The sequence below is a fragment of the Cavia porcellus genome, unplaced genomic scaffold, assembly GCF_034190915.1.
Source record: "Cavia porcellus strain 051 isolate PalLab524CR breed Dunkin Hartley unplaced genomic scaffold, mCavPor4.1 scaffold_6, whole genome shotgun sequence".
In the NCBI taxonomy this organism is placed as follows: domain Eukaryota; kingdom Metazoa; phylum Chordata; class Mammalia; order Rodentia; family Caviidae; genus Cavia; species Cavia porcellus.
Window position 1 is genome coordinate 56,504,889 of NW_026947489.1, and position 27,042 is coordinate 56,531,930.

Below are 27,042 nucleotides of genomic sequence, written 5' to 3' on the forward strand. Positions count from 1 at the left end.
GCAGAGCCTCACACGTGTTTTCTCTCCCCTTCCCGCAGGTAAGGCTGGCCTCCCTGCGTTCAGAGGTCTGAGCTGTGCCATGGGGGTAGGGGTGTCTTTATTGCTGCAGTTTTCTCTAACATCCGGGGGCTATCGGAGTGTGGGTCGAAGCAGGCGCTGCAGCCGCCGAAGTATCCTCGGGAACATCCCCAGGAAGAGCTGGAGAAAGCCTCATCCCCAGCTCTGCAGTTTCCAGGGTAGGGTCCGGCTTTGTTGTGTTCCCAAAGCACCCATACCCAGCAAATCCCCCCCGACACACACACACTTTGGATCGTGGCACAGGGAAAGGATGTGTGTGTGTTTTTGTGTATGTGTAAGGATTCCTTTCCATGTCTCGGGGGATCTTTGCTGCACTCAGGCCCTGGGGATAAATCATGTCAGCATTCCCCCAGGAGAACAGGTTGTAGGGAATGCAGGAGATGTCTCTGCACGGAGCCTGTGAGCTGGCACCAGAAGTCCCTCAGGAGTCTAACCGCTACTCTGACCTCATTCTGTGGAGGAGGTGAATGAGGGGCAGCCCCTGGCTAGGTTGGGGCAGGATCAGGCAAGGGACAGAGATTCCAATCTCATTTGCCCTTCCCCTTCACTTGCCCCAGGAATCCACAGCACCCTAAAAGAAGCAGAGCCAAGGACTGGGCCCCTAGGGCAGTATGTAGTGGGTGTTCTTGGATTCAAGACAGTTTACCTTTGCCTAATCGCAGGTTGGTGGAGGAGGGTAGGCGGGCAGAATGTGGGCAGTCTGGACAGGCAGTGGCTGTAGGCAGTGCTGGGGGGTTGCTGAGCCCCCCCCTGCAGAGGCTGTTCTCTTCTTATTCATGCTATAGGGTATGAGGCTGAGGCTGGTGAAGCTGAAAGTGCCTCTCTTGTCCGGTGGCAGGAATGAAAGAGGTTGGCAGTTTTTGCCAGATCTGTGTAAACCCAGGTGTTTAGAGGAAACAACAGTGGCCCGAGGGCTTAGAAGAGCTATGCCTCAGTCTTGGTTCTGTTTTTGGTTTACTCTTGTCTTTGATGCCTCCCACTTGCTTCATTTGTCAAGCAGGGAGCTCAATGTCTGTTCTTTTGGCCTCAATGAGCTGCTGTGCGCTGCGATGTGGCAATAGGCACGTGCAGGCACACACAGAGGGCAACGGGGAAGCCTTGCAAAAGTCCGAGACACTGTAGGGAGATGTGAAAACATGTTTTCTGGTGAGTTCTGTGGCCAGGAGGTTAGTGCAGCCAACATAGGAGTAGCTGCTATGAGTAGTGTCCAAGTCTCCTCTGCATTTTCAGGGCAATGCATATATGACACAATTTTGAAGTGTTATCTAGAGATTAAAATAATATTTAACACACAAGGAAGTGGGATAGCCTAGATTAGAGGCAAAGGCTCTGGGAGTTTGCGGAGGAGAGCTGACCGTTCCTGGAGTGATTCTGTTTTTCCATCCCCAGCAGAAGAAGAACCCATGCTGGAACAGCGCTGTCGGGGCTCCATGGCCATGGGCCCAGCCCCACCTCGACTCCTTTCTGGGCCATCCCAGGAGTCACCCCAGACCTTGGAGAAGGAGTCCAGCAGGCTGAGGCACCGCACCACTCTAATGGTCCAAGCAGGTGGCCCAGCCCCTGGCAAGGGCCATCGCTGTGTCCACTGTCGAAGGCACTTCTCGACCTGGGTGGCCCTATGGCTTCACACCCGACAGTGCCAGGCCCGGCTGCCCCTACCCTGTGCTGAATGTGGGCGACGCTTCCGCCATGCCCCATTTTTAGCACTGCACCGCCAGGTTCATGCCGCTGCCACCTCAGACTTGGGCTTTACCTGCCACCTCTGTGGGCAGAGCTTCCGAGGCTGGGTGGCCCTGGTTCTGCATCTGCAGGCGCACTCAATTGCAAAGCGACCTGTTGCTTGCCCTGAATGTGAGAGACGCTTTTGGCGACAAAAGCAGCTCCAAGCTCATCTGCGGAGATGCCACCCCCCTGCCCCTGAGGCCCGGCCCTTCATCTGTGGCAACTGTGGCAGGAGCTTTGCTCAATGGGACCAGCTGGTTGCTCACAAGCGGGTGCATGTGGCTGAGGCATTGGAGGAGGCAGCAGCCAAGGCTCTGGGCCCCAGGCCCCGAGGGCGCCCAGCAGTGACAGCTCCCAGGCCCGGTGGAGACGCAGTGGACCGGCCCTTCCAGTGTGCCTGCTGCGGCAAGCGCTTCCGCCACAAGCCCAACCTGATAGCCCACCGCCGAGTACACACAGGCGAGCGGCCACACCAGTGCCCTGAATGCGGGAAGCGGTTCACCAACAAGCCCTACCTGACCTCGCACCGACGCATCCACACTGGTGAGAAGCCCTACCCGTGCTCCGAGTGCGGCCGCCGCTTCCGGCACAAACCCAACCTGCTGTCGCACAGCAAGATCCACAAGCGGTCTGAGGGCTGCACACAGGCTGCCTCGGGTACCAGGACCCCCCAGGTCCCAACCGTGGCTCCGGACCCCACAATGGAGCCGCGCCCTGAGAAGCTGGCCCCGGAGGCTGCTGTAGAGCCTATGCCTGAAGTCCCCCTGGAGCTCCCGCAGGACCAGGCGGAGGTGCCCCCGTCCCTGTACAGCTGTGATGACTGCGGACGCAGCTTCCGCCTGGAGCGCTTCCTTCGCGCGCACCAGCGGCAGCACAGCAGCGAGCGGCCCTTCACCTGCGCAGAGTGCGGGAAAAACTTCGGCAAGAAGACGCACCTGGTGGCACATTCGCGTGTGCACTCTGGCGAGCGGCCCTTTGCCTGCGAGGAGTGTGGCCGCCGCTTCTCCCAGGGCAGCCACCTAGCGGCCCACCGGCGCGACCACACCCCTGAGCGGCCCTTCGTTTGCCCCGACTGCGGCAAGGCCTTTAGACACAAGCCCTACCTGGCCGCGCACCGGCGCATCCACACCGGCGAGAAGCCCTATGTTTGTCCGGAGTGTGGCAAAGCGTTCAGCCAGAAGTCCAACCTGGTGTCCCACCGTCGCATCCACACTGGCGAGAGGCCCTACGCCTGCCCTGACTGTGACCGCAGCTTCAGCCAGAAGTCCAACCTCATCACGCATCGCAAGAGCCACATCCGTGATGGTGCCTTCTGCTGTGCCATCTGCGGCCAGACCTTTGACGATGAGGAGCGCCTCCTGACCCACCAGAAGAAACACGATGTCTGAGAGGGGGCATAGGCCACCTTCACGACAGGAGTGGGGCACTGGCCCTTGGCGCCTGCCTTGGTGCTGGTGGAAGAGGCAGTGGGAATCCCAGAAAGGATAGGAGAGGCCAAGTGGGCTGGCCCTGCTAGAGTCAGTCCAGTGGGTAGGGAACCCCTGTCGGAGCTAAAGGACCCAGCGTCCAGCTGGTGTTCCTAAGGTTCCATCTTGACTGTCCTGTGCTCTGAAAACGTAGCAATAGCAGCTCCATCTACCCTTAAAGCCCTGGCTAGAGGAGCCACCAGTGGGAAGGAAGCTGCTCCATCCTCTGGTGTTAACGCCTTAATGTCCCAGTCTTCACTATGAGTTTCTTCAGGTCATTTTTGGAAGTAGGTGTAGAACAGTCCTTAGTAAATGAGCACTCACAAAGGGAGGGAAAATGGATCAGCTGGACACACTTTGAGAACGCGCTGGCCTCCTTAGGCATCACAGGGCTTTTTGTCAGCACTTAGGTGAGTCCAGCCTGCTCTTACCTGTCCCCTTCCCTGTTGCCCCTGCATAAAATCCCAGACTTGGAGAGGCCCTTGTTAGCAAGTCCACCCCCCTTTCTCCCTGAAGATCTGGTCTGGCTCTGTCTCCTGCCCCAATAGTGCTGAGGGCTTTCCTGGCTGTTTTGCCCGATCTCCTGGTGATACCCTTCATGCAGAGCTCACTATGTTATGGGAAGGACTGGCCTTTAGGTGCAGCCCAAGGGAAGGTCTGGTGCGTTTCCTTTGCAGCGTTTCAGCGTGTGGATGGCGGTCTGCCTGAGCACTGAGGCCCTGGGTCTGTCATAGGATGATTCTAATTGTTAGAAATTCCTCTTTATGATGATTGACATCTGCTTTCCTATCATTTCTACCTGTTGGGCCTTGTTCTGTCTTCTGGATCTAAACAGAACAACTGTTTACCCTCCTTTTCAAATTAGAGAATAAAGATTTGGTTTTAGAACTGGTTGGCTGGGGCCTGTTCCTTTTCCTAGAGGGTCAACAGCTCATTAGAAAGGACTTAGAGGAGCAGCAATTCTGAGCAGCAGAGATGGTAGTCTGCCTACATACCCCCACATGTGTGTGGACCCCACAGACAGGAGTCAGGTGCCAATTACCAGTTACTAGGAGGAAGGGGCTGATGTTTTTCTCCCACCGAACCTGCTCAATGCTGGTCCCACACTTTGTACATCTCCCTGCACTGGGCATTTTGCACGAATTAGAGTCCCCATTTCTGTCAGGTACAGAGGCTTTGTTTTGTTTTGTTTTGTTACGGTGAGGAATGTCAGTGATCTCTGCACTAATCCCTAGCACCCAGCACAGGCCAGTGCTTCAGAATAACCACTGTTTGCTTATGCGGGTAGTGGCAGTTTCCCTATATCACCTCAAGTGACCTTCCTTTGGTAGGTGGTCTTGTTACCCTTTTATGCCTGATGACATTTGCTCGAGGTCACATAACTGATAAAACATGTGGGTTCAAAATCTGGGTCTGTCTAGCTTTGAACCCTTCACCACATGCTTTTTGGGTAAACTGAGTGTGCTGCTCCTTGGTTGACACAAGTATTAAATCCCTACTGTGTGACCAGTGTTGTAATGGAAATCAAGGGGTTTTAAAGGTAAGTCCTAATTTCTGTCCCTCTAGGGCCTGGGTCCACAGAGGGTAGAGCTCAGTGTGTAGATAGAAGCCAACAGCTTCAAAGCTCTATATTGGTTTATGGTGTTAGGGAGCCATTTAAAACCTGTGTAGTCTAAGTGTATTGTTTGTCAGAGCCCCAGGGGAGAGGGCCTGGTCACAGCCTCTGTTCTCACATCTGTTCTCTTTGAGGGATCACATAGCTTCTAGGGAAGAGGAGATGACTCGGGAAGAATAGGTGGCCATCTGCAGTGATGGGTGAGGAGGGGATGAGTCCTTGGGTGTCTGTTCTGGTTGGTGCTGGGTGGGGAGGCGGGGTGGGTTATCCTAAGGTCCTGACCTTAAGGAAATGATCATTTTAAAGGAGAACGGTGGCCTGGTTATGGGAACAGGACTGCCTGTCTCAAGTGCTTGATCAGTGTTCGTCCCAGCTAACTGAGGAGAAGGACTTTGGGAAAGGGGTTAGAGTTTTGCTTTTAGGAGTTGCCCTTCTCCCCTACAATTGGTTTTTCTCTTTCTACAAGGGTGTTAAATTATCCTGTAAAACTTGAAACAGGTCGGGAGTATAGCTTAGTGGCACAAGCGCCTGCCTGACAAGTGCAAGGTCCTGAATTCAATTCCTAGCACCAACCCTACCCTTCCAATCTCAAAAAAACAACAACTTGAAATAATCCAGGTTCATATTTTAATGGGAAGTCCTGGATTCTTTCAGCCCATCTTCCAAGACCTTTCTCCTTACGCTGTCAGGAGAGTTTGAGGTGTGTTCTAGGTATGGCTTCCTGTGACTGACACACGTACATGTGTGGCTGCCCCCAATTTTGGTAATGGGAATAGGACTCTGGATCTGTTTCATTTTCTCCACTCCTGAAATGTCCTTGGTGGTGGAATGTCAGTCTGGAGGTAATCTTCACTCAAGAGGAGGAAATAAGCCTGGCAAAAGTGGCTTCACAGGGTCACACCTGTTCTGCCACCGTGGCTGGTGGCAGAACAGGACTACAGCACTGGTTTCTGAGGAGTGTATCCCACACATCCCTGTGGAGCCCTCACTAGGTATCCTAGAAAGTAATCAGAGGATGAGACCCCAGGGGTTGACCTGTCACATGTGTGGGCTGTGTAGGGCTTTATGTAGAACTTTACACGTGCTCCTACAGGGGTAAACCAAATTACGAGAATTCAATAAGGTATGGGGGCAACTCGAAAACTAAAAAATAAGTCAAAACCCAGAGAAAAAATGTATGTTTAAACTACGCAAAGTTAATGGCAAAATGGACAATCTGACCATTTCCGCCTGGCTTCGGAGGCCCAAGAGCAGCCAGGCTCGTGGCCCTGCTCACTAGCTGTTGCCTAGTTGGCAACAGGTCCACCAACTTCCCTTTGCTCCAGAATTCTGTCAGTGGGAGGCAACCCACTCTATCCCCTTCGAGGACCTCCCCCTATCGAAAGTACTCTGTCCTGAAGGTCTCAGGGAAACCAACACTGGAGCTGGCAGAAAGTCAGGTCTGGTTGGCAGCCAGAAAAAGGACTCATCTGAGCCATGGTGAGCTGTGGAATCGGAAAGACCATGCCACGGCCCTTAGTGCAGGACTCTTAAGCACCGTTTATTATGTCGCTGGGCCGCGACGCGCCGCCTGGTTTGAGGCCAGCGGCACCGCACGATGTGCACGCGAGGTACGTATATCTGGCAGCACACGGCCAGAGCAGACATGCGTCTGGAGGAAGCCTCAGAGACGGTAGCTTCCCAGCACCTTAATAACTGCATGGGCTCGTGCGCCCTGACTTACACCTTAACATGCTCGTGTGCGAGAAAGGGTGGCAGGCACTTGCGGTCGTGGCGTACCCGATCTAGTCTCGCAGCGGAGCCGCAGCGCGAGCGTTCAGCGCCGAGCGCGCCTGCAGGCCGGGGTCAGCCCTCCGCCCCCGGCTATTGGCTCGGGAGAACAAAGGGGCCGCCCCGCGGGCTGCTCCGATAGGGCCAGGCGGGTCATCTGAGTCTCATAGCCAATCGTGTGGCCGGACGACCCGGAGGACGGCCTGGCCCACCATCCAATCAGGATCGCGTGCCCGCCCCGCCTGTCCCGGGACTGGCTAGGAGCCGGAGCCCGGTGCTTGAGTCGCCCCCGGGGAGGCCGTTCCGTTAACCTTAGCTACAAAGTCAAAGGTATTTATTTCCCCGCCCCCTTCCCTCCAATCCCTTTGTATTTCGGGCAGGGAGGGGCAGGGCAAACGGTGAACCGACGTCAGCCCCTCTCCTTTTCGCGCCGTTCCACCTAGCTAGGTGATGGGGGGAACTCCTCAACCGCCCCCCCACCCCCGCGTGATCCCGCGTGTCCCAGGCCCCAAACTTTGTCCAGCCCACTCGAGTGGGCGGGCATCGGGTGCGGGCCTCGCGGGCCGGAGGGAGGGCCAGGGATGGGGTGTCTCCGCCGTCCCCCTTTTGGCTGCCCGGTTGTCTTGAGTTCCCTACCCGTGTCCGCCCCCTGGATAAACCCGTTTCTGGGTTAGGAGCCCCTGGGCGAAAAGGACTCATAGTAGGTGCTCAATAAATGCATGGTTGCAGAAGAGGCCATACAGATTGGGGGTGGAGAACGCTGAGCGGGAAGAAACGTAAAAGTTGCAACTGTGTGTGTCAGGGTGGGGGATCCCCATACACCCATTCTAGTAAAAGGAACAGTCTGGCCTGGTGGGATGTGAAAGGGAGGGGCTCCTTCCCCTGTAAACTTAGGTGTGAAGGGGTGCTGTGTGGAGATGCTGCCTCTTGCAGCCCTTTGGGCAAGATGGAGACCAACAGAGTCTGGGACTGGGTGTGGTTAAAGTCCCAGAGGTGGAGGCTAGTGACAGTCGGGGGTCTACTGTTCATGTCCTTTTGGATTCCCAGTGTTCATCAGTAAGATGAAGAGATAGATGGCATTTGTCTTCTTTCAGCTTCAAGGTCCCGTGATTCCGTTCTTCTACTGTATTTTGGATTGCAATTTTCTTTAAATCCTCATGTTCCCTTACAACTATGTTTAGCAATGGTTTACCTCACACAGAGCGTCTGTAATGGGTATTGGGGAGAGAGAAACATCCCTAGTTAAGATGCCTGCCTGGCATCTGCCTGGATGTGGAGACAGCAGCACCAGTAATGATAGCCGTTCTGTGGAACTCCACATGGTTGGATGGTGCTCAGGTCAAACAGAACAGGCTGTGGACAGCACGGTGGACCCAGGGGCTTCCTGGGCAAAGTGCTCCTGTCTGGGCTGAGTTGAAGAGTTAAGCACGGCCATCCCAGGACGTGTCATAGACCTTCGAATAAGAGGGTGTGACAGACTCAGGGACTGTGATTGGGAGATGATGGTGTATGTTGGGGTGCCATGGAAAGAGGTGACTAGAGGCCAAGTTTTTAATGTCCATACCAGATTATTTTTTTTCATGCCAAATTTTTTTTTTTTTTTAAACTAAATCTCAAAGTGAATGATTTCACCTACGGTAGTAATGACCAGATTTCAATTTTAGAAAAATTGGTTTGGGTCCTGGATGGTGGATGAATTGAGGGGAGCAAAATAAGTCATGGAATTGTTGAAGTCTTTCCAGTGAGAAATAATGAGCCCTGAACTCTCATGGGCAGTGGGCGATCTTAGGACTCATTAAAATGGCACTGGTAGGAGGGACTGTTGGTGTGAACTGTTCTCATTCTCTGGTGGGAAAGCTCTGGCAGTTTCACGGGGTAGAGGAACAGGGTGAATGATGGGGGGAATGGGAGCCAGGCATGCCTGATGCTGGGGTAGGGGGCTGGAGGCCACCTGATCTGTACATAAATTGGGACATAAATTGCTTTGTTAGGCAGAGGATTCTGCAGACAGGACCACAGGGGTAGCTGTGGGCAACCCGCTTCCCCCTCAAGGCCTGATAGAGTTGGGGATTACTATGGCTCGCTGAGGGCTTCTGAAGATTCTGAATGGGCTAGAAGGAGTCATGGTTCAGGAAGGCTGAGAAGCAGGGAGATGTTTGCAAAGACTTGTAAGGTGTGTGTGTGGTGGGGGAGTGTTCTCAGACAGGGAGAGAAAACACACTGATTTATAGGGTTCAGGAAAGGTCACAGTTCCAAACCAGCCTCTTTTGATGCTTGTAACCAACCCTTGGAAAAAGTGCTTTCAGTAACCTGCCCTCTGGAACCTGAGGCTCAAGGAGCTGAAGTGACTTCCCAGGGGTTGGCAGTGGGTAGTGACAGGTGGGCTAGGACTCAGGGCTCCTGATTTCTACCTTCAGGTGTGATATGTGAGTTTGGAAAGATCTTTGAAACCTCGGGTCGTGGGCTGAGGTTGGGGGCCTTGTGCTGACAATCCTGCCCTGTGGCAATTGAGGGTCCCCCCAGGTGGCCAAAGGAAAAGGGCCACTGCTTTTTGGTGGGCTAAATACCACAGGCCAAGCCCGGGGGGCAAGGAGAGGCGGTTGCCTCATGCTACCTACACTGGGCCTGCTGGTCATTGTTTTCCAGAACTTTTTGCTCCTCACCAGCTTTTTGCAGCGCTCTGCCTCCTTTATCAGCCTGTTCCCCCAAGCCCAGGTGACCTAGCTGGTGACTGCCTAAAGCTTCCTGGCTCTCTCTGGACATGGTACGTCTGCCCGTGTCCCTGAGTTCTATTTCTTGGAGCAAGGGGCCTTTGGACCTTTGAGAACACTGTCTGGACAGACTCATGAGTATTGTGAAAGGATATTTGCTGCCATGGTTGCCATCGGCACATTAGTGTGTATGTGATATGTGTGTCTTTGAGTTTTAAAAGCTTAGATTCTGTGTATTTACAGATACACTAGTCCCCCTCAAGACCCTTATGGATAGTATTGAACCCTGCATTTACTGTTTCTCCTACAAGTCCATATCCACCTATAATAAAATTTAATTTATAGATCAGGCACAGTGGGAGAATAACAATAACCAATAATAAAATAGAATGGTCACAACAGTATACTATGGATGTCACGTGAATGTTCTTCTCTGATACTGGGGATTCAATTCAAGGCCTTGACACTGGGCTAAATCTCCAGCATGTCCCTACCCCTTTCATTAAAATTTTAAGACAGGGTTGTTTCTCAGGCTCGTCTTGAACTTTCCATCCTCCTGTCAGTCTTGAGTGGTGCTGGGTTGCAGACCACCATACCTGGCTGTGTCTCTGTGTTTTTGCATCTTTGGACTGTTGTTTGCTTAGCTGGGTTTCGATGGGACTCTTGTCATGGCAAGTGAGTCAGTCATACATTTAAAGTGACAACATCAATGCTGTTTCTGAAACCCATTTCCCAGGCAGGGGACATTGGCTCACCTTCAGGGGTTTGTTGTTTGTGACAAATGTCAGGGGCTATAGGAGTGACCTCTCAGAGTCCACCATTTGTTTAATGCATCAATTCTGTGTAGATTGAACACCTGTTTATCAGGATTGGGTAGGGCCTGAGCCCTGCCTTCCTGAAGCTTGCTTTCCAGGAAGATGCCAATGACCTTGACCACCTAGTATTGGCCACAGGTTGCTGACAGGCATGTCAGTGTGGCCAGTATAATTAGGAAACTGAATTTTTAAGTTTAATTTATTTGAATTTAAATGTTCATGTGGCTATAAAAGCCAAACCTCTGAAATCAAGGGGTAGTTGAAAGTTGTCTTGACCACAGGTGGCCCTGGACTATGTCATATGTTATCTATTTGGAGATGACAAGGTCACCGAGAGAGCACTGGGCTGGGGCAGGGTCCCTCAATTTGGTCCTGGCTCCAGTACTTACTGGCTGTGTGAATTTGAGTAAATGATCTTTTCTGAGCTTTTATCTCCTTAGCTGCAGGATGATACAGGTGATGTGCTTGGCAAGGTTGGTCCTCAGCAGGTAATAGCCCATAGGTGTTGAACCGGCTGACCTGTCCTGTCACCTTGCAGATGCTGACATGGCTGGCAGGGGACGTGCAGAGAAAGTAGAACCAAAGTAAGATGATGCCTTGTACAGGTGATAAGGGGCAAATACTGTAACTCCCATCCTGCTCACTGTCAGACACACCGTGTTCATGTTCCCCAAAATGGAACAATGAACCCTTAGGGACCACAGAGAATAAGAGTAGGAAAAATTTATTGGGAGAGGTAACTCCTGAGAGACAGGAGGGGACTTGCCAACAAGCCGACTTCTCAAAGGAAGTTTTATAGAGCAAAATTACAAGATAAGTACAACAAGGGTCAAAACTATGGTCAACCAAGAAGATTACAAGCAGAGCTGCTTAGGCAGTTGTGATCCAGTGGGTAAACAGGTCACATAGCATGTGTACGGGGAGAGAGCACAGAGCTTTTTAGGAAGGGATGGTCAGGAGGTCCTGGTCACCCACAAGGGTGACTGATGTCTATCGAGGTCTTACTGGACCGGGTGATATCAATTGTAGTATAACCGTTAATTTGTTTCTTATCCTTGGGAGAGGCAGGCAGGCCTGCTCCTTCCATCTTGTTTTGAGCTCTGGCATCTGACAGCTGTGCCTCCAGCCACAGTAGCTCTGTGTTCTCCTCCTCTGCACGGACTCCCTCGAGGGCCTGGCCCTGTCTGCCGTACGCAGCTGTCTATAATAAAGGCACTGTCCTGCCTTGCTGGTGACAAAGAATGCGTGGGGAACTCCTCACTTCCCTTCCTGGGCCCTGAGCTGTTGTAGGCTCTGTGACCTGGGGACAAACAGGTCTCCAAGCTGCTCTCCAAGGCCCTGGCCTTGGCCTTGTTCCTCAGCCCAGCTGCCAAGTTTCTGCTGACACTGAAGCCGTCTCTCACCGTTCCTGGCCTGGACCTCACCATCTGCTGCAGCCCCCCACCTCCTCTCCATGCAGCTCCCAGTTGTCAAAGCAGCTGGGCCTTCTATCTGAGGGCTTCTTACCCAGCTGTGGTCTGGCCCAGGAAGATGGGCAGGAGGAAGTGGGAGGTGACTTGGGAGTCCTCCTGGACTCTGTTGTGGGAAGGTGGGATCAGGGCCTATGTGACAAGTTGTCCTCAGACATGCAGGGTGCATACTCCTGGCTCTGCAGGGTAGCCTGGCAGCTGTGAGATGTGCTAGGCTGGGGTGAAGGAAGTGTGAGCCAGGCAGCCAAACAAGAATAGAATTAGAGAGAAGATGGCACAGAGGACCTAGAATAGGTATCCACATAGAGGCACTGTCCTTGGCTTGGCATGCGCAGGGTGTAGCCCACAGATCTGCCCTGCCTGAGGACACAGGTAGACTTGGATCCCTAGAGGCATAGCTGCCTGCCCCATGCCTGTCTTCTGTGTGTCCCTCTCTTTTCTCATTTCATCCCTTTGGGCCCTTCTGTTCCTGCATAGGGCTGTTCTTCATGCCGTGGACAGAGCAGCCCACCAGATGTCACAGGAGGCAACTTCGAGGTCCTACTGATCTAGGGAATAAAACTCCTAACCTACTATGTCCAGTACAAGATTGTGTTCTCTAAAATTGAAGAATGAATTTTAGGAACAACGGAGGTTAAGAACAAAACATATTTATTAAGAGAAAGAAAGCTGATGTCTGAGAGAGACAGAAGGGGTCCCAAGCAGGTTGCCAGGGACTCTGTCTTTTCTAGGGACTTTATAGAGTAAAATCATGGGCGTGAGATGGGTTAAAGTGAAAAAATGGGACCTTGCAAGGCAGATGGGCATAAGATGGGATAGAACTATGGTTAGCCAATAAAATTGATTAAATTAGGGACAAATGGTGAGGCGAGTCAAATAGAAATCGAGCACTCTTAGAGAGCAGTGACTCTTTTCTAGGGGGTTAGAATGGTGACTCCTGGCTTCCTCAGGGTGATAGGGAACTACTTAGAATATCAATCCTCAGGATATGGGTGCATCTGTTTGGTCTTTTGTCTTGAGGCCCGGCACACAGCAGGTCTCTGTCTCTCCCAAAGTTGAAAGGTACGTGGTCTTCTGCATTGGCTCCTTAGAGGACCCAGCCTTGTCTCACTGCCTATAATATTTCTAACTAACTCAGGTGCCTATAACACTACCACTAGTGTAGATAAAGTAAAACTATCTTGGTTTTGGTTTAGGGACCCTTAGGTGTGTTGCGTAGGCTTTGCCCTGGCCCTCTGACCCTGCCCAGTTTGTGGCCCCAGCTTTGACTCTCTGAGTCTCTTGATGTTTGAAAGGGTTGCTGACCCAGACTGGACACTGTAGCCAGAAAAAGCCTCAGCTGGAACTAGGGAGCTCCTGCCTCCCCCGCCTCTAGAGATTTACCTGTAACCCTATACCCCCCACCCTTCGGAACCTGCCCCTGGCGCCAAACGTGTGCCAGTGAAATACCTGTACATCTCTAATGGCCTTAGGGCACTGCCCTAAGCTTAGGCTACTTATATTTTCCCCACGCCACGTGTCCCGGTGAGAGAGATCGCCAGATTCCAGCAGCCAGCGCGCCAGTCCTCTCTCCCCATGTTCCCAGAATAAAGGCCTCTTTTGTTTTATACTCCTCATCTTTTGGAAATATTTTTCATCCTCTGGAAATAATCCTATCAATGTTGAGGTGGTCCCTGTCCATAGTTCTCTGAGTCTCTTCAGGTGGGTGTTGAGTCCGTGTGGTTAGAGGACTTGGCCAGTGTCCTGGGATGCAGAAGCTCACAATGGGGCTGGAGGGGGTCAGGGGGTAGCTGAAGTTGCTGTCTGAGCCCCTGTATCCCCCAATTGCACCTGGCATGGTGGGTCTGACCCTCCCTCTTGGTGCCGCCACCTCTGCTCTCCATGTCTATAACAAAACACAGTAGGGGTACTGGGTGATCCCCTGCCTGGGAAATAATTGACTTCAATCTCTAGCCAACCTACAGACACTCCCCACAAAAGGAGAGAAAGAAGTTTTTTTTTTTTTTTTTTTTGAGAAAGAAGTTTTGTTGTTGTTATTGTTTTTTAATTTAATAAGCATCACCAGAATGTGATGTCACTTTGGGCAGTCTTCAGCCAGAGGTGATCTGCTTCCTGGTGATCACCAAGCAGAGGCCACCATGACACACCTGTTCTCAAGATAAACAGTAGCTATCCCTCAAGCAAGGGGACATTCAGCACCATCCATACTCACCTGGGAACTGGGTGACCATCTGTTAGCCAACTGCCCCTGCCCAAAAGAAAAATAAATTCCTACTTTTATGACAGGAGGTAAAGTTTGCAAGTTGGAGCTAGGCTCCTGCCTGAGCGAGGTTTCTGCCCTCCAGGGAGATGGCCTGGCTTCCTTCATGTTTACATCTCAAAGCAGTGGTTCCCAGGTGTTTAGGATAGAACTTCTGGCGTTTGTAAAGCTGGCCTGGGGCTTATTTAGCTTCACAGAAGATTTACAAGTGGCTCAAAAGGACCGAGTCAGGCTTAACAATTAGAAGTTTCTAAAGAAAGTACTCTGAAAAAAAGAGGGTGTCCCTTCCCCCTTTGCAACCATGAAAGTGTTTTTGCTTTAGATTCGTACTCTTCTCTCCTACCTCTTTCCATGGTCTAGTTTTTTTCTTGTTGATGTTTTTTGCATACTGAGGATTGAATCTAGGGCTTGCATGCTAAACTATATACCCGGCCTCGCCCCCACTTTTTAAATTTTGAAACAGAATCTTAAAAAAAGAAAAGAAAGAATCTTGCTGTGTCCTTGAAATGCCCAACCTGGGCTCAAATTCCTGGTCCTCCTGTCTCAGCCTCCCAGAGTGCTGAGATTATAGGCATGCACCACCATGCCTGCTCAGAGTACAGTTTTCCGCCTGGGTAGGTGTTCCTAGAGTGGACTCAGGAAGGGCACCTGCAGGAGGGAGGCATGGGAGTGTGGGTGTCTGTGAGGAAGCCAGCTGTCCCCATTGTGCCCTTCAGGGACGGCCACACATGAAGGTGGGCATAATGAGCCCTTCTCTGAGCCACAGCTTAAAGCCAATGCATTTATTAGCTGCATGCATCTGTTAAGTGCCCTGGCCTCCGGGCTTTGTCCTAGGCATTGGAGGTTGGGCGCTTTGTCCTGGGCACTGGAGGTTGGGCGCTTTGTCCTAGGCATTGGAGGTTGGGCGCTGAGCATGAACAGTTGCTGTCCTCACGGTGGTGGGGAACAGGCAGGAGAGCGAAGGGCACGTCAGAGGGTAGAGGGCCCAGGTGGGTGGAGTTAGGTTGATAATCTGCATCAAGGTGCGGGAGATGGCCACCCTGGGAAGGTGACATCCCCAGCGACCTTTCAGGAAATATTCAGAAGCTTGGGCATAAAATAAAGAAAATGCTGAGGGCTCGATCAGAAATACGGACTGTTCTCATCCTGGGCTGGCTGTGACCTGCCCTGGAGGGGTGTGTAGTAGAACATGGATGGGGACTCAGAAAAGGGCCAGTGGCTTAGAAAACACGGGCAGCTCTGCTTTCTAGCGGTAATCTGTCTGCCATGGGTTTTGTTTGTTTTGTCTTTTTTTGATGGCAGGAATGGAATCCAGGGCCTTATGCTTGCTTGGCAAACACTGCCCTGGGCCATACCGTATTCCTTCCCCGAGGTTTCTGGCTCTTTCTCACACCATGCCTTGATGTTGAGAGTGTAGGATGTGAACTCTGGCGCAGGAGTTAGGAAACCTGGGGTTTTGCCTTCTTGGCACTCTGCAACTCTGGGCATGTCCAGGGTCCTCCCTGGCCTATTTCCTCTTTATTTTTATTATTATTTTTTATTTATTTTTTGTGGTACTGGTACTCACAATCTCGTGCTTGCCAGGCTGGCACTTATGATACTAAGCTAAATCCCCAGCCCCCTATTTCTTCTTTAAACAACAGGAATTAGGCTATTTTTACCAGCCCAGCAGGTATGTGTGCAAGTAGAGTCCCTGTACATTGAACTGAGGCCATGAATAGAAGAGCTCTTGGGAAAAAGATCATGCGTTCTACTGCCTGGGAAACCCTGTATTGTCCTCCTCCTGTAGGCTGATTCTCTTTGCTTTCATCTCACCCCTAGATGGCAGGGCAGGGCCCCAGCCAGTGCTGACTCTGTGCAAGAGCTCCAGGGATGGAGAGCAGTCGGCCTGGAGACAGCACAGGTAAGAGAGAAGAAGGGAAGTGGTCTCCCCCTCCTCCCAGGCCCACCTTCCCTTATCCTCCTAGAGCTGAGACTAAGCTGCTGATCTAGGCAGGAACTGGGAAAAAGATGTTCCTAGCAGTGGTTTCTAGAATGTACAATTTCAGGGTGAGGGCCAGGACTTTGAAGGTCACCCAAAGGACAGAACAAGGACAGAAGCTGTGGGAACAAAGAAATGGCAAAGCCCAGAATGTTACACACAGGCCAGGAGTGGTAGAAATTACTGAGGCGTGTTTTAAGGGCTAGAATGGGGAGTTAAGAGGGTTCTGCTAATTTAACATGGCAGACTAGCACCTGGGTAGGAAAGTGGGTTAAAACCAGCTGTTGATCAGCAAAGGTTCTGAGGCTGTTTCTGAGGTCACCCAGAGTTCAGGGTCTTTACTGGCTGGGAGCCTGCATCTACCAGGCAAGTACTCCCAGAGTGGAAAATTTTCCAGTCTGGTCATGTGCTCCTGGCCCAAGCCCTGCTCAGCAGCTCTGTTTCCCGTGAGCCTTTCTCCCTGCTTTTTCTGCAGCCCCTGTCCTGGCGTCCTTGGGTCTGAGAGTCTGAGAGTCCTGCCCTTCAGCAGAGGTGGCTCTGGGGTTTGCCCCATGGACCTCAGAGCCTCTGCTCTATTGCCCTGTAGGGAGAGCCTCCTGCCCTTTTCCGGAGTATCAGTGCAGTGGCTCGAAAACAGACAAAAATCAGGCAGTAACTGGGAAAAAGATGTTCCTGGCAAGTCCAAGGGCAGCAGTGTGAAGTGTGGAAGCCACTGATTCTGGGCTAGGGCTGACACAGACCCTGTGGTGGCATTGGTAGTGGTGGGAGCACAGCTGGGCTGTCGTAGCCTGACCTTATTTTGGAGCCTGAGCTCCTGCAGGATGCAGACATAGAAAGCCTGGTATGTGCATGCCAGATGCTTCTGTGGTGGGACCTTTTCCCTGGATAAACTCACAAGCAGGACTCAGATAGCTGGAGCAGTCCTGGTTGACATGAGAGACAGACGCCACTGGAGCCCTCTGCCCTGCTTAGGGAAGCTCCTGAGGTGAGCCTGTGGTTTTAGGGAAGTGTTATGTTATATATATGTTATGTGATTTTAGAATCGTGGCAAAGTTCTTATAAACCATTTCAAAAATACAATTCATTGGCATTAAGCACATTAGCAATGCTGTGACACCATCACCACCATCTATTTTCAGATTTTTTTTTTGTTACCCCAGGAACTAATAATCCCCATTTGGCACCTTCTTGTTACTTTTTACCCATTTGAAATTTAAAACATCAGTCCTATGTGACGGTGCATGTCTCTAATCTCAGCACTCGGGCCCAGCCTGGGCAGCTTAGTTTAGGGAGATTCTATCTCAACACCCAAAATAAAGAAAACAATTGAGGTGGAGCTCAGGGTGAAGACCATGGGGTTCAATCCCAATCAGTCAATCAAGTAAAAATAAAGATAAAACATTCTTGTGATGACTGAGGAGCATTCCCTATAAGTCAGGGGCTGTGTATCAATAACTGTACCATAAAAGATCATGCTTAGGGGCTGGGGATTTAGCTCCGTGGCATAAGCACCTGCCTTGCAAGCAGGCGGTTGTGAGTTTGATCCCTGGTACCGATAAAAAGTTAAAAAAAAAAAAAAAAAAAAAAAAAGATCGTGCTTGGGTACAGGCATGTTCCACTAGAGTTTCAGGACCTGCAGAAACCTGTGTTGGGCTTGTGTGTGCTCCAAGCCCTTTTGTGGGTAGAGATCTAAAGGCTTCATTCTGGTGTCCTCAGGCTTTTGGACACAGAGATATCTTCTGGTCTGGAGGAGGCAGCCTCTTCTGGTAGATGCTTAGCCAGATTTAGCCAGGCGAGACACAGACAAGGACATTGATGGGAAGTGGTCACTCAGGGCTGCAGTCACTTCCTGTTCGAGTATAGCTTGTATTTACCCCCAGATGCTGATGTGCACACCTAGTTAAATACTTCTGTTGGCCAACAGTTGGGTACAGCTAGAGAAATATTCTTATAATAAGATTTAGCCAGGGATATAGCTCGGAGGTGCAGTGTCCACCTGGCAAGCATGAGGTCATGAGTTTAATTCACGGTACCAAGAAAAAATATCAAGATTTAAAAATTATTAATATTTGAATATTCCCATACAAAGTTAAACAACACAGATGAAGTGAAGTTCCCCTTTGACCTCTCCAGCCTACTGTACTGTCTTTGATGTCCTATCAGAGGGGACCACTGTCCCCACCCTGGACTCTGCAGTTTCATATGCATAGAGAGATACCAGGTTTTTATTTTTCATAAATTGGATCAGGTGATTCATACTGGTTTTTCAACTTGCTTTTCAGTTTCTCCTAAAATGTTCTGGAAGTCTTTCCACATTGACATACATAGTTCTTTCTGTCTTTTCTACTGCTACACCAGTGTTTATATTATGAAGGAGACACTCCCAGTTATGCCCCAAGACACTCTTGTGTACCCTTGCCCCTTGGGTATCTCTGTATGTTGTGAAGCAGGGATGGTTCCCATTTTCTCATTCTGCTGGGTGCGGTAGATAAAAAGGTGCTGCACTGTCATTTCCCGAGTGGTGAGGTTCAATCCCTTTTCATCATGTCTATGTGAGTCTTTTATATTCTAGGTATGTCATTTGTCATAGATTGTCACATATTTTTCCTAAACCTGTGCTATCCATTATGTATCTGTTAGCTCATCTATCTGTATGAATTTAAATTTAGATTTAAATTAACTTCAGTAAAATAAAAAAAATTCCTTGGATGCCAGAAAAAATCCTCTTGAATTCTTAATGGAATCTTTTTATACAGATATGTGGTTTATTCCGCTTTGGGGTAGAACTTTGGATTTCTCTTCAGGTTTTCTACCTATTCTTGAATCAGTTTTAATTTATATTGTCTTTTTCTTTTTTCTTTTCTTTTCTTTCTTTCTTTCTTTCTTTTTTGTCTTTTTGAGACTGTCTTGTTATGGGATTCAGGCTGGCCTTTAGCTCACTTTATATGCCAAAAAAGTCTTAAACTTGCAACGATCCTCCGCCTCAGCCTTCTGAGTGGTGGGCTTACAGGTGTGCACCACCATGTCTGACCTACCATATACATTTTCAAACTTACTGGTATAAAGTCTGTACATAACATTTTAAGATTTTTTAGAATTCTTTTTGTATCTGTGTGTTCCCTTTATCACCTCTGTTTTTATCTTCCTACTTTTTTGGGTTTATTTTGTTGTCTTTGTAATGTTGCAATCTGTTACCCATCCATCTATTCATTTATTTACTTATTTATCTATTGGCACTGGGAATCTAGGTCAGGACCTTGTACTTCCCAGATGGGTGCTTATGCCACTGAGCTACATCTCTAGTCCTGAAGTCTGTTATTCAGTTTCCTGTTTTCTCACCCATATTGTTCCATCTACTGATTATCAGCTTTTTTTTTCTCTTTGTTTCTTCCTTCCTTTCTTTTTATACATTTTTTTTTTTTGTCTTTTTCCTTTTTATTGGTACCAGGGATCGAACTCACGATTGCCTGCTTGCAAGGCAGGCGCTTATGCCGCTGAGCTAAATCCCCAGCCCACCTTCCTTTCTTTTTGAGACCGGGTCTCTCCATGTAGTACAGCCTAGCCTTGAGCTCACTATGCTGGGATTATAGGTGTGTACCACCATGCCTAGCTGAATTTGAACTTTTCATTGAAATGTAACAGTGTGGGTGCCCAGATCACAGGTTCTATAAATTCTTGCACCCATGTAACCAGTACTCACAACCAGAGACACCATTTCCCTCAGAACCTGTGCCCTTTAATGTAGCCATTACCCTGATTCCTAACTCATGACTGAGTTTTTTAGGCTTTGCTCTCACATGAGTGGAATCATGTGGTATGTATTCTGTATTTTTTATTTTTATTTTCTGGTACTGAGCATCAAACTCAGGACCTGATGTTTGCCAAGTGGGTGCTGTGCCTCTGAGCTCTATCCCAGCCCTGTATTCTTGAGGGTCCAAAGGACATGTATCCTCACAGCTCTTTATGTTCTGAAGTGAGGCAGGCAGAGCACCTCTGCAGACCTGTGCGCCTCGGGTGTGAGATGTGGCTGGGTGCAGTGTGTGGGGCACTCTCAAGATTGGCTTTAATACAAGGGTGGCACAGCACTGTCCTGGGTGCTGATGCCTCAGTTCTGTTGGCCTCGGTGAAGAAAAGTATGTTACCAAACAGCAAAGGGCTGCACAGGTCTGTGCACCGTGTTACCACCCCAGAGCCTGGACCCAACGAGTAGAGGGACCACAACAGTGACTTGGGACTTGGTTGTCCTAACCACTGAGCAGCTAGGGGTGCCCTCTACATTTTGAAGCCTGGCTCTTTTCTCCGTGTTGCCTGGGGACTCCCAAGACTCTACCTGGCTCTTTTCCTTAAGGTTCTCTGCTTGGAGGACCTGTCCTTGGCACCTGAGCCACTCACTTATCCTTCCTGCATTTTTTCCTTTGCTCCTACTTCTCTGTCTGCCTTTATCCTGTCCTTTCTTTTTCTCCCTACTCCCTCTTCCCCATTTTCCTTTCTCCACTAGACTGCCGTCCCTCCAGCTCCTCTCCATCTTCCATGTACTCATTCCTCTCCACTCCATCAGCAGCTGCTGACCTCTCCTCATCTCCTCTCTTTCCCTGTGGCAGGAGATGGGCTGGCGATGAAGATTAAGCAGGAGAAGCCAGAGAGTCTGCTGCAGACGCTGGCGTTGGCGGGCCAGGCTGCGCTCCCCGAGAAGGACGAGGAGAACATCTGCCAGCAGCATCAGAGCTTCCCATCATGCCAGACCATGGGGCGCCTGCGGGCTTTGGGGGTGCAGGAGGAGCCCGGGCGTCCAGGGTGGGCCCCTCCTCCTGAGTCCGATGTAAAGCTGGCAGGTCGGGCCCCTGGGACAGGCGCAGGCCCTCTGAGCCGTGCACTTTCTGCGGGCGAGGGTCACTTTGTGTGCATGGACTGCGGGAAGAGGTTCAGTTGGTGGTCGTCCCTGAAGATCCACCAGCGCACCCACACTGGGGAGAAGCCCTACCTGTGCGGCAAGTGTGGCAAGAGGTTCAGCCAAAAACCCAACCTGGCCCGTCACCAGCGGCATCACACGGGCGAGCGGCCTTTCTGCTGCCCCGAGTGCACACGGCGTTTCAGCCAGAAGCAGCACTTGCTTAAGCACCAGAAGACCCACTTGCGACCCACCACGCATTCATGTTCCGAGTGTGAGCGCTCTTTCCGCCACCAGGTGGGCCTGCGCATCCACCAGCGTGCACACGCCCGGGACCGCCAGGGTGCGCGCACCCGCCTGCAGGAGGCGCTACGGGACCCAGCGGTGCGCAGGGCCTGTCGCCTGCGGCCGGGGTCATCTCGAGGGCGTCCTGAGTGGGCCTGGCTAGGGTTGTGCCAGGGTTGGTGGGGCCAGCCTGAGGCCCAGAACTCAGTCCCAGGCCCCTCAGGGCCTGGCAGGGAGCAGCGCCAGTTCATATGCAGCGAGTGCGGCAAGAGCTTCTCGTGGTGGTCATCGCTGAACATCCACCAGCGCATCCACACAGGGGAGCGGCCCTACGCCTGCCCCGAGTGTGGCCGCCGCTTCAGCCAGAAGCCCAACCTCACGCGGCACCTGCGCAACCACACCGGGGAGCGGCCACACCCTTGCCCGCACTGTGGCCGCGGCTTCCGCCAGAAGCAGCACCTGCTGAAGCATCTGCGTACACACCTGCCTGGCCTGCAGGCGGCTCCATGCTTCCGCTGTGGGCAGAGCTGCCCGAGCCGTGCTGCGCTGCGTGCCCACCAGCGCGTGCATGCCTCGGAGCTGCTTCACCCTGGGCCCGCACTCCAGGACAGGAAGACACATCCTGAGCCAACCATTGAGGGTTCCGGGGACCTGGACTCTGTGCAGCTCTGCAGTCCCCAGGGGATAGGGGATGCTCTGTGGGGCCAGGCGGGGCCCAGCGAACAGCGCCAGTTCATCTGCAATGAGTGCGGCAAGAGCTTCTCATGGTGGTCCGCACTCACCATCCACCAGCGTATCCATACAGGCGAGCGGCCCTACGCCTGTCCTGAATGTGGCCGCTGCTTCAGCCAGAAACCCAACCTAGTACGGCACCAGCGTAATCACACAGGGGAGCGACCCTACCTGTGTGCTGCTTGCGGCCGCGGCTTCCGGCAGAAACAGCACCTGCTCCAGCGTGTCCACCGAGGAGCCTTGGCGCCCCGGCCTAGTGCCTGTCAGGAGATGAAGGAGGAAGAGGTGCTGTAGGGTGCTTGTGCAGTATGTATGGGGCCTGGGAGGGCTGGCATGCTGGCATTTCCCCAGAGACCCACACAAAAGGCAGTTCCTCCAGACGCTGAAGCCTGAGAAGGGAATTCCAGCAGCATCCTGAGTGTGCCTCGAAAAGTGGCCAGGTTGTGCTGACACAGGAGGTGAGAGCTACACTCCCCTCAGACCTGGGCCCCACCGTGTGCTGTGCACCATCAAAAGGTAGACCTTAGGCCCCTGGGGCTTTGGGTGAGGGGGCTGTCCTGGTCCCTGAGAGAGACTTCTGATGTGAAACGGCCAGGATTGGTGAGCTGCATCTCCAGTCTGCCACACTCAGACTGCAGGGTAGCCTGGGGGCTGTCTGCGTGGGACAGTGGCCACAAGCTCCGGAAACCAGGTATGAAGCAGAGGTGGTGGGTAGGGAGGGACAGGCATATTCCCAACACCAAGGATGTTGTTCTTCTTTAATGACTGTCCAATAAATATTTCTGGAGAACTGAATAGTTTGGTGTTTCTTCTCCATGGCTAAGTGTCCCTGCTGCCCAGGGTGCTGAGGACTGGCTGGCTGTGGCTGACTTGGATCCTTATCCACCCAGGAGTTGAGAAGAGAAAAATGAAGGCCTACTCCACATTGTCTCTGAGCCACCCTTGCTGAAGCCTGGGTCACACAGTGCTCCAGGAAATCTATCTGCCCGTAACCAGAGCAGGGAACTCACCCTGACACAGCAGCTTCCCTCTGCCAATTCTGGTTTCAGGAGAGGAGTTTTTTCCCTTCTGTCCTTCAGGTTCATTTGATATCTGTTCCTGCATAGGCCTGGACCACTTGCCACCTCCAGCCTGCCTCTGCTGGTCTTGGTCCAGTTCTTTGATCACAAACTGAAATCCCATACTGTGAGGTGTGCTGGGGTCATTGCCTATCTGAGTGTTTAGCTCTTGGAATCACGAAACCAAACCAGAAGGATTTTCTTGGACACCCCTCTGACCCTCACTAGTTCTGGGGTGTCCCTTCTTTCCCCCTCAGGCTCTGCCCCTCTCCTGCAGCCCCTTTCCCAGGGGGCTTTGACTTGCTCAGAAGGTGCACAGTACCCTTGGTTACATTAAAACCTAACCTAGCCATGGAGGGAGCTCCGAAGTTATTTGCTTCTTCCTCTTTGCCACTTAGCAAATCCCACAGTCAGTCTAAGCAGGCTCACCCACTCCAGGGAAGTATCTGTGCACCATCGTTCACTCCTGGGTGGGAACCCACTGTGTGCAGCGTGGGACCTGCAGGAACACAGGATCCCCGCAGCATCAGGCAATGCAGATGCTGGAGAGAGTGAGCTGGCATGGGGGTTCTCTTCCGCAAATGGCCTGTGTTTGACAATAAAGTGCAGTGTGGGTAGAACTGGAGGTGAATGAGACCTCATGGCAGTTCCCACTCCTGCAAATTCCTGAGGACACTCCCTTACTTTCCCGGGGTGACTGACTGACACACCAGTGCTTCGGGTCCTAAGGGGGCAGGGCCAAGTCCCCTAGCATGATGAGTTACCAATGTGTGTACTTGCTGACCAGGTCAGGCCTACTGTGTGCCAGGCGTGTTACTAGACTTGCCCCATGAGTAAAATACACCCTGCCCTTGAGCCCAAAGATCTTTATGGAAAACCAATTTGATAACACCAGTGAGTTGGAAAATCTATACAGTTCATTTGGAACATCTCAGCAAGGCCTTCTTATTCCTGTCTCACATGGTTGGTGATATTGGTAGGGCAGTGATGGTGCCATTTGACAGGAAAATGAGGCTGGGCCAGTATGACTTGTTCTTTGCTGCAGACTGACTGTAGGTCCCAGGCCTCCAGTTATCCCGTGTCCAGTAGCAAAATCAAGGACTTCTCTAAGAATGGCATAGCACCATCAACTCCAGGTTTCATTTCCTTTCATTTAAAGTGATAACAGTGGGTCAGAATATTTCAAGAAGCGATGTCTCATAAAATCAAAGACAAGGTCAGACTTGTTATCCTAGTGTCTTCCTATTTAAGACACTGTGGAGAGATTACAGGGGTGCACAGGGGAATGAAAACAACCATGAATACACAAAGATCTTAAAGGATTCAGGCTTGCAACAAGCCACATCCACTGGGTGGGGCTGGGATTACTGGAATCCCTTGTTCTTTTATTGGGAACAGGCTTTTATTAGAAAAATACTAGGTACTTGAACAGTGGCAATTTTTTGGCAAGCAACATGAACATCAGGTCTACATGTGAGGCCTTCAGGCCTTGTGGGAGGGCTTGGTGCTCATTACTGGGCCCCATGGTATCAGGGCACAGCCGTGGGGATCTGTCCAAGGAAGGCCAAGGAGCAGCTGTTCAGCATGCAAAAGTGCACTGATCAAGGGACAGAGCAGGCCCAGTGCCACTGGGGACCTGGCAGAGAAACTGGCAAAGGAGGGGTGCTTCTGAAACCTTTCATTATTTTTAACATGGTTTGAGCTGGGTAAAGAAATATCTTTGACCTTTTGGCAAGAGGAGGAATGTTGGTACCAAAAATAGTATGTTCTCATTTATCACTGTTCTTTCTAGGTGCGGGCCGGGACAGCACAGAGAGGGAAGAGAGGTATCACTTAGGTTGTCCCTTAGGCTAAAGAAAGGATGGGCACCCAGGTTGGAGGGGAAAGTGTCCAAGGCCAGTGCTATCCAACAGCATATGTTGTGACAGTTACTCTGTCTATGCCCCTAGTACCATTCCCACTAGCTAATGTGACTTATAACATGGATGAGAAACCGGATTTTAACTTGTCTTCATTTTAATTCATTGAAATGCCTAGGAAAGATGTTCATATTGGCAAGGAGTTAGAAGCCTTATCTTCCCTTCTTCACCTTCCCTCCTTTTCATACATGACCCAAATCTAAAAAGACCTTTGATCCTTTGGTTGGAAGAACTATAGTCAGATAGTCCTGGCTTTTGCTCTTTAAGTTATGGAACCCTGGCAAAGTATACTAATAACTACCATTGACTGAGTTCTGGGCATTTACAAGCACTCAATAAATGGTGGCTATTATAATTATTTTAAATAAGCTCCACGTGTAAGCCAGATATGAGGCATATGCCAGTAATCTTAGCACTCCGGGAGGCTGAGAGAGTAAGACCACAAGTTTGGGCCCAGCAACTTGTGACTTAGTGAGATCTTGTCTCAAAATAAAAAATAAAAAATAAAAAAAAAATGCTAAGGATGTAGCTCAGTGTGAAGGTCCTGGATTCAGTCCCCACTACTGCAAAAACAAACAAGATTACGTAGATAAGGGCTAGGGATACAGCCCAGTGGCACAGTGCCTGCCTGGCAAGTGCTAGGTACTTAGTTCAATTTCTAGTACCTCCCCCCAAAAATATTAAATAAGTAAATACCATGCATGGCTGCATGGGGATGTGTGTCTGTGGAGACAGAAGAAAATATTCCCCCCCTGTTTAGTTCAGTGTTTAAGAATGCGAACCTTTGCCTGGGTTAAGCAGGCCTGCCACAAGTTAAGGTTCTGGTTCAGTTGATGTCGTAGGTTATTTCTTGGTTTTTTTTGAACTTACCAAAACAATATTGAATAGAGCAGTACCATTAATCTTAATAAAGCAAAACAGTAATAAAAATATTTGCCTTCAAAAAGATGGTAGAAGGAAATCCCCCTTATTTGCTATGGTCAACCTCCCAAGAGATGCTCAGACCTTTGGTTCCCGTTTGCTAACGGGACGGGGGGGGGGGGGAAGGTTACAGGGGAAGTGGATGATTGACTTTCAGCCCATGCATCAGTAGGCTCATTATTGCTTAGCAGGGAGGCAGCCTGGTTGCTTGGTTCCCAGCGCCCCAAGTTCCAACATGGCGGGGATCTCAGGAACTGCTGGTAGTTCTCCCCCTGGAGAGGCCACAGCCCGGATGTCGTAGGTTATTTCTTGGGTTTTAATTCTAAAGTTTAGATCAGATGAGACCTCACACCAAGAGTTCCCGTCTTTGCCCTTCTGCAGCCCCTCCCGATTCTCTGCTGCTCTTCCCGGTTAAAGTTATTCAGCCCGAAATGCCTCATGTCTGCATTAGCATGCTTGGGGCCATATTTTCCTTCTCCGGCTGCCCATCTGAGCTGTCAGATGTAGCTTGGAGACATTCATGTATTCATTCACTCATTCATTCGACATAGACCAAAGATGATTATTATATCCTGGATCTTTAATGTACAGGGATGCTAAAAACACAGTCCTTGTCCTTCGAATTTCGCAGCCTGATGGGAATAACAAAAGTGTGCTGAATCAAATCTGAGGCCAACACCAAATGATTTCGAGAGAGGTATGAGGAACACTGATCCCTGAGAACAGGAGAAGCTCATGAGGGTGGGGTGGTTGTCACTCCAAGTGTGAGGCCCTGGGGACTCAGCCTTCTGCAGGAGAAACTGCAGGATGGGCAGAGTAGGGTCTGAAGCTTGAAGTAGGTTTCTTGGTTACTTTTTTTCTTGCTACTGGCACAAAATACCCAACACCCAAAATGAAGGAAGGAAAGGTTTCTTTTGCTCAAGTTCACACAAGGCATCAACCATAACACCAAGGTCATCTGCCCATCTAGTGTGCCCCAGGGTGAACATAGGGCAGGGCTCTGGACAGTCCCCGCTGGGCGGTCTTTTCCTTTGTCTGCATAGGAGCCTTGGGCCACCAGTGGTTCCTGAGGATGCCTTGGCTGTGGGCAGCCCCAATCTTTGTACAGTCCAGAGTCCAGAAGCCACCTGCCATGCGGGATGGTGGAGAACACACACTGGCCACTGTCCGGCCCAGAGGCAGCAGCAGGACTGTGGATTTAGAATGCTTTGTGAGGATGAGTGGGAGCTGGGGGAGGCAGGAGATACACGTGTGTGAAACTGGAGAGGTGAAGCAACTCATCCAAAGGCACAGTGGCAGATTAGAGAATGGACACCCTTGGTCCTTGACATTTCCCACAGACACCCGGGGCA

At 51.0% G+C, this 27,042-nt stretch overlaps 2 protein-coding genes across 13 annotated transcripts in view; both read left to right on the forward strand.

Moving 5' to 3' along the window:
• Positions 1–4,154, forward strand: part of Repin1 (replication initiator 1) — a 39,227-nt gene extending 35,073 nt beyond the window's left edge. For 2 of the 8 annotated variants that reach the window (XM_063250714.1, XM_003469526.5), the window contains exons 2-3: positions 39–236; positions 1,468–4,154. In XM_063250714.1, the coding sequence (XP_063106784.1) occupies positions 80–236; positions 1,468–3,188 (1,878 nt within the window). In that variant the 5' untranslated portion in view covers positions 39–79 and the 3' untranslated portion in view covers positions 3,189–4,154. The other 6 variants (XM_005003478.4, XM_063250712.1, XM_063250713.1 and 3 more) reach the window with 6 other exon arrangements.
• Positions 1–22,587, forward strand: part of Znf775 (zinc finger protein 775) — a 57,764-nt gene extending 35,177 nt beyond the window's left edge. For 2 of the 5 annotated variants that reach the window (XM_063250718.1, XM_063250717.1), the window contains exons 2-3: positions 15,728–15,809; positions 20,489–22,587. In XM_063250718.1, coding sequence (XP_063106788.1) covers positions 15,779–15,809; positions 20,489–22,086 — 1,629 coding nt within the window. In that variant the 5' untranslated portion in view covers positions 15,728–15,778 and the 3' untranslated portion in view covers positions 22,087–22,587. Of the gene's footprint in view, positions 1–5,702; positions 6,492–6,824; positions 6,982–7,013; positions 7,352–15,727; positions 15,810–20,488 lie in introns of those variants that run through there. The other 3 variants (XM_063250719.1, XM_005003476.3, XM_063250720.1) reach the window with 3 other exon arrangements.
• The last annotated feature ends 4,455 nt before the right edge of the window (positions 22,588–27,042 follow it).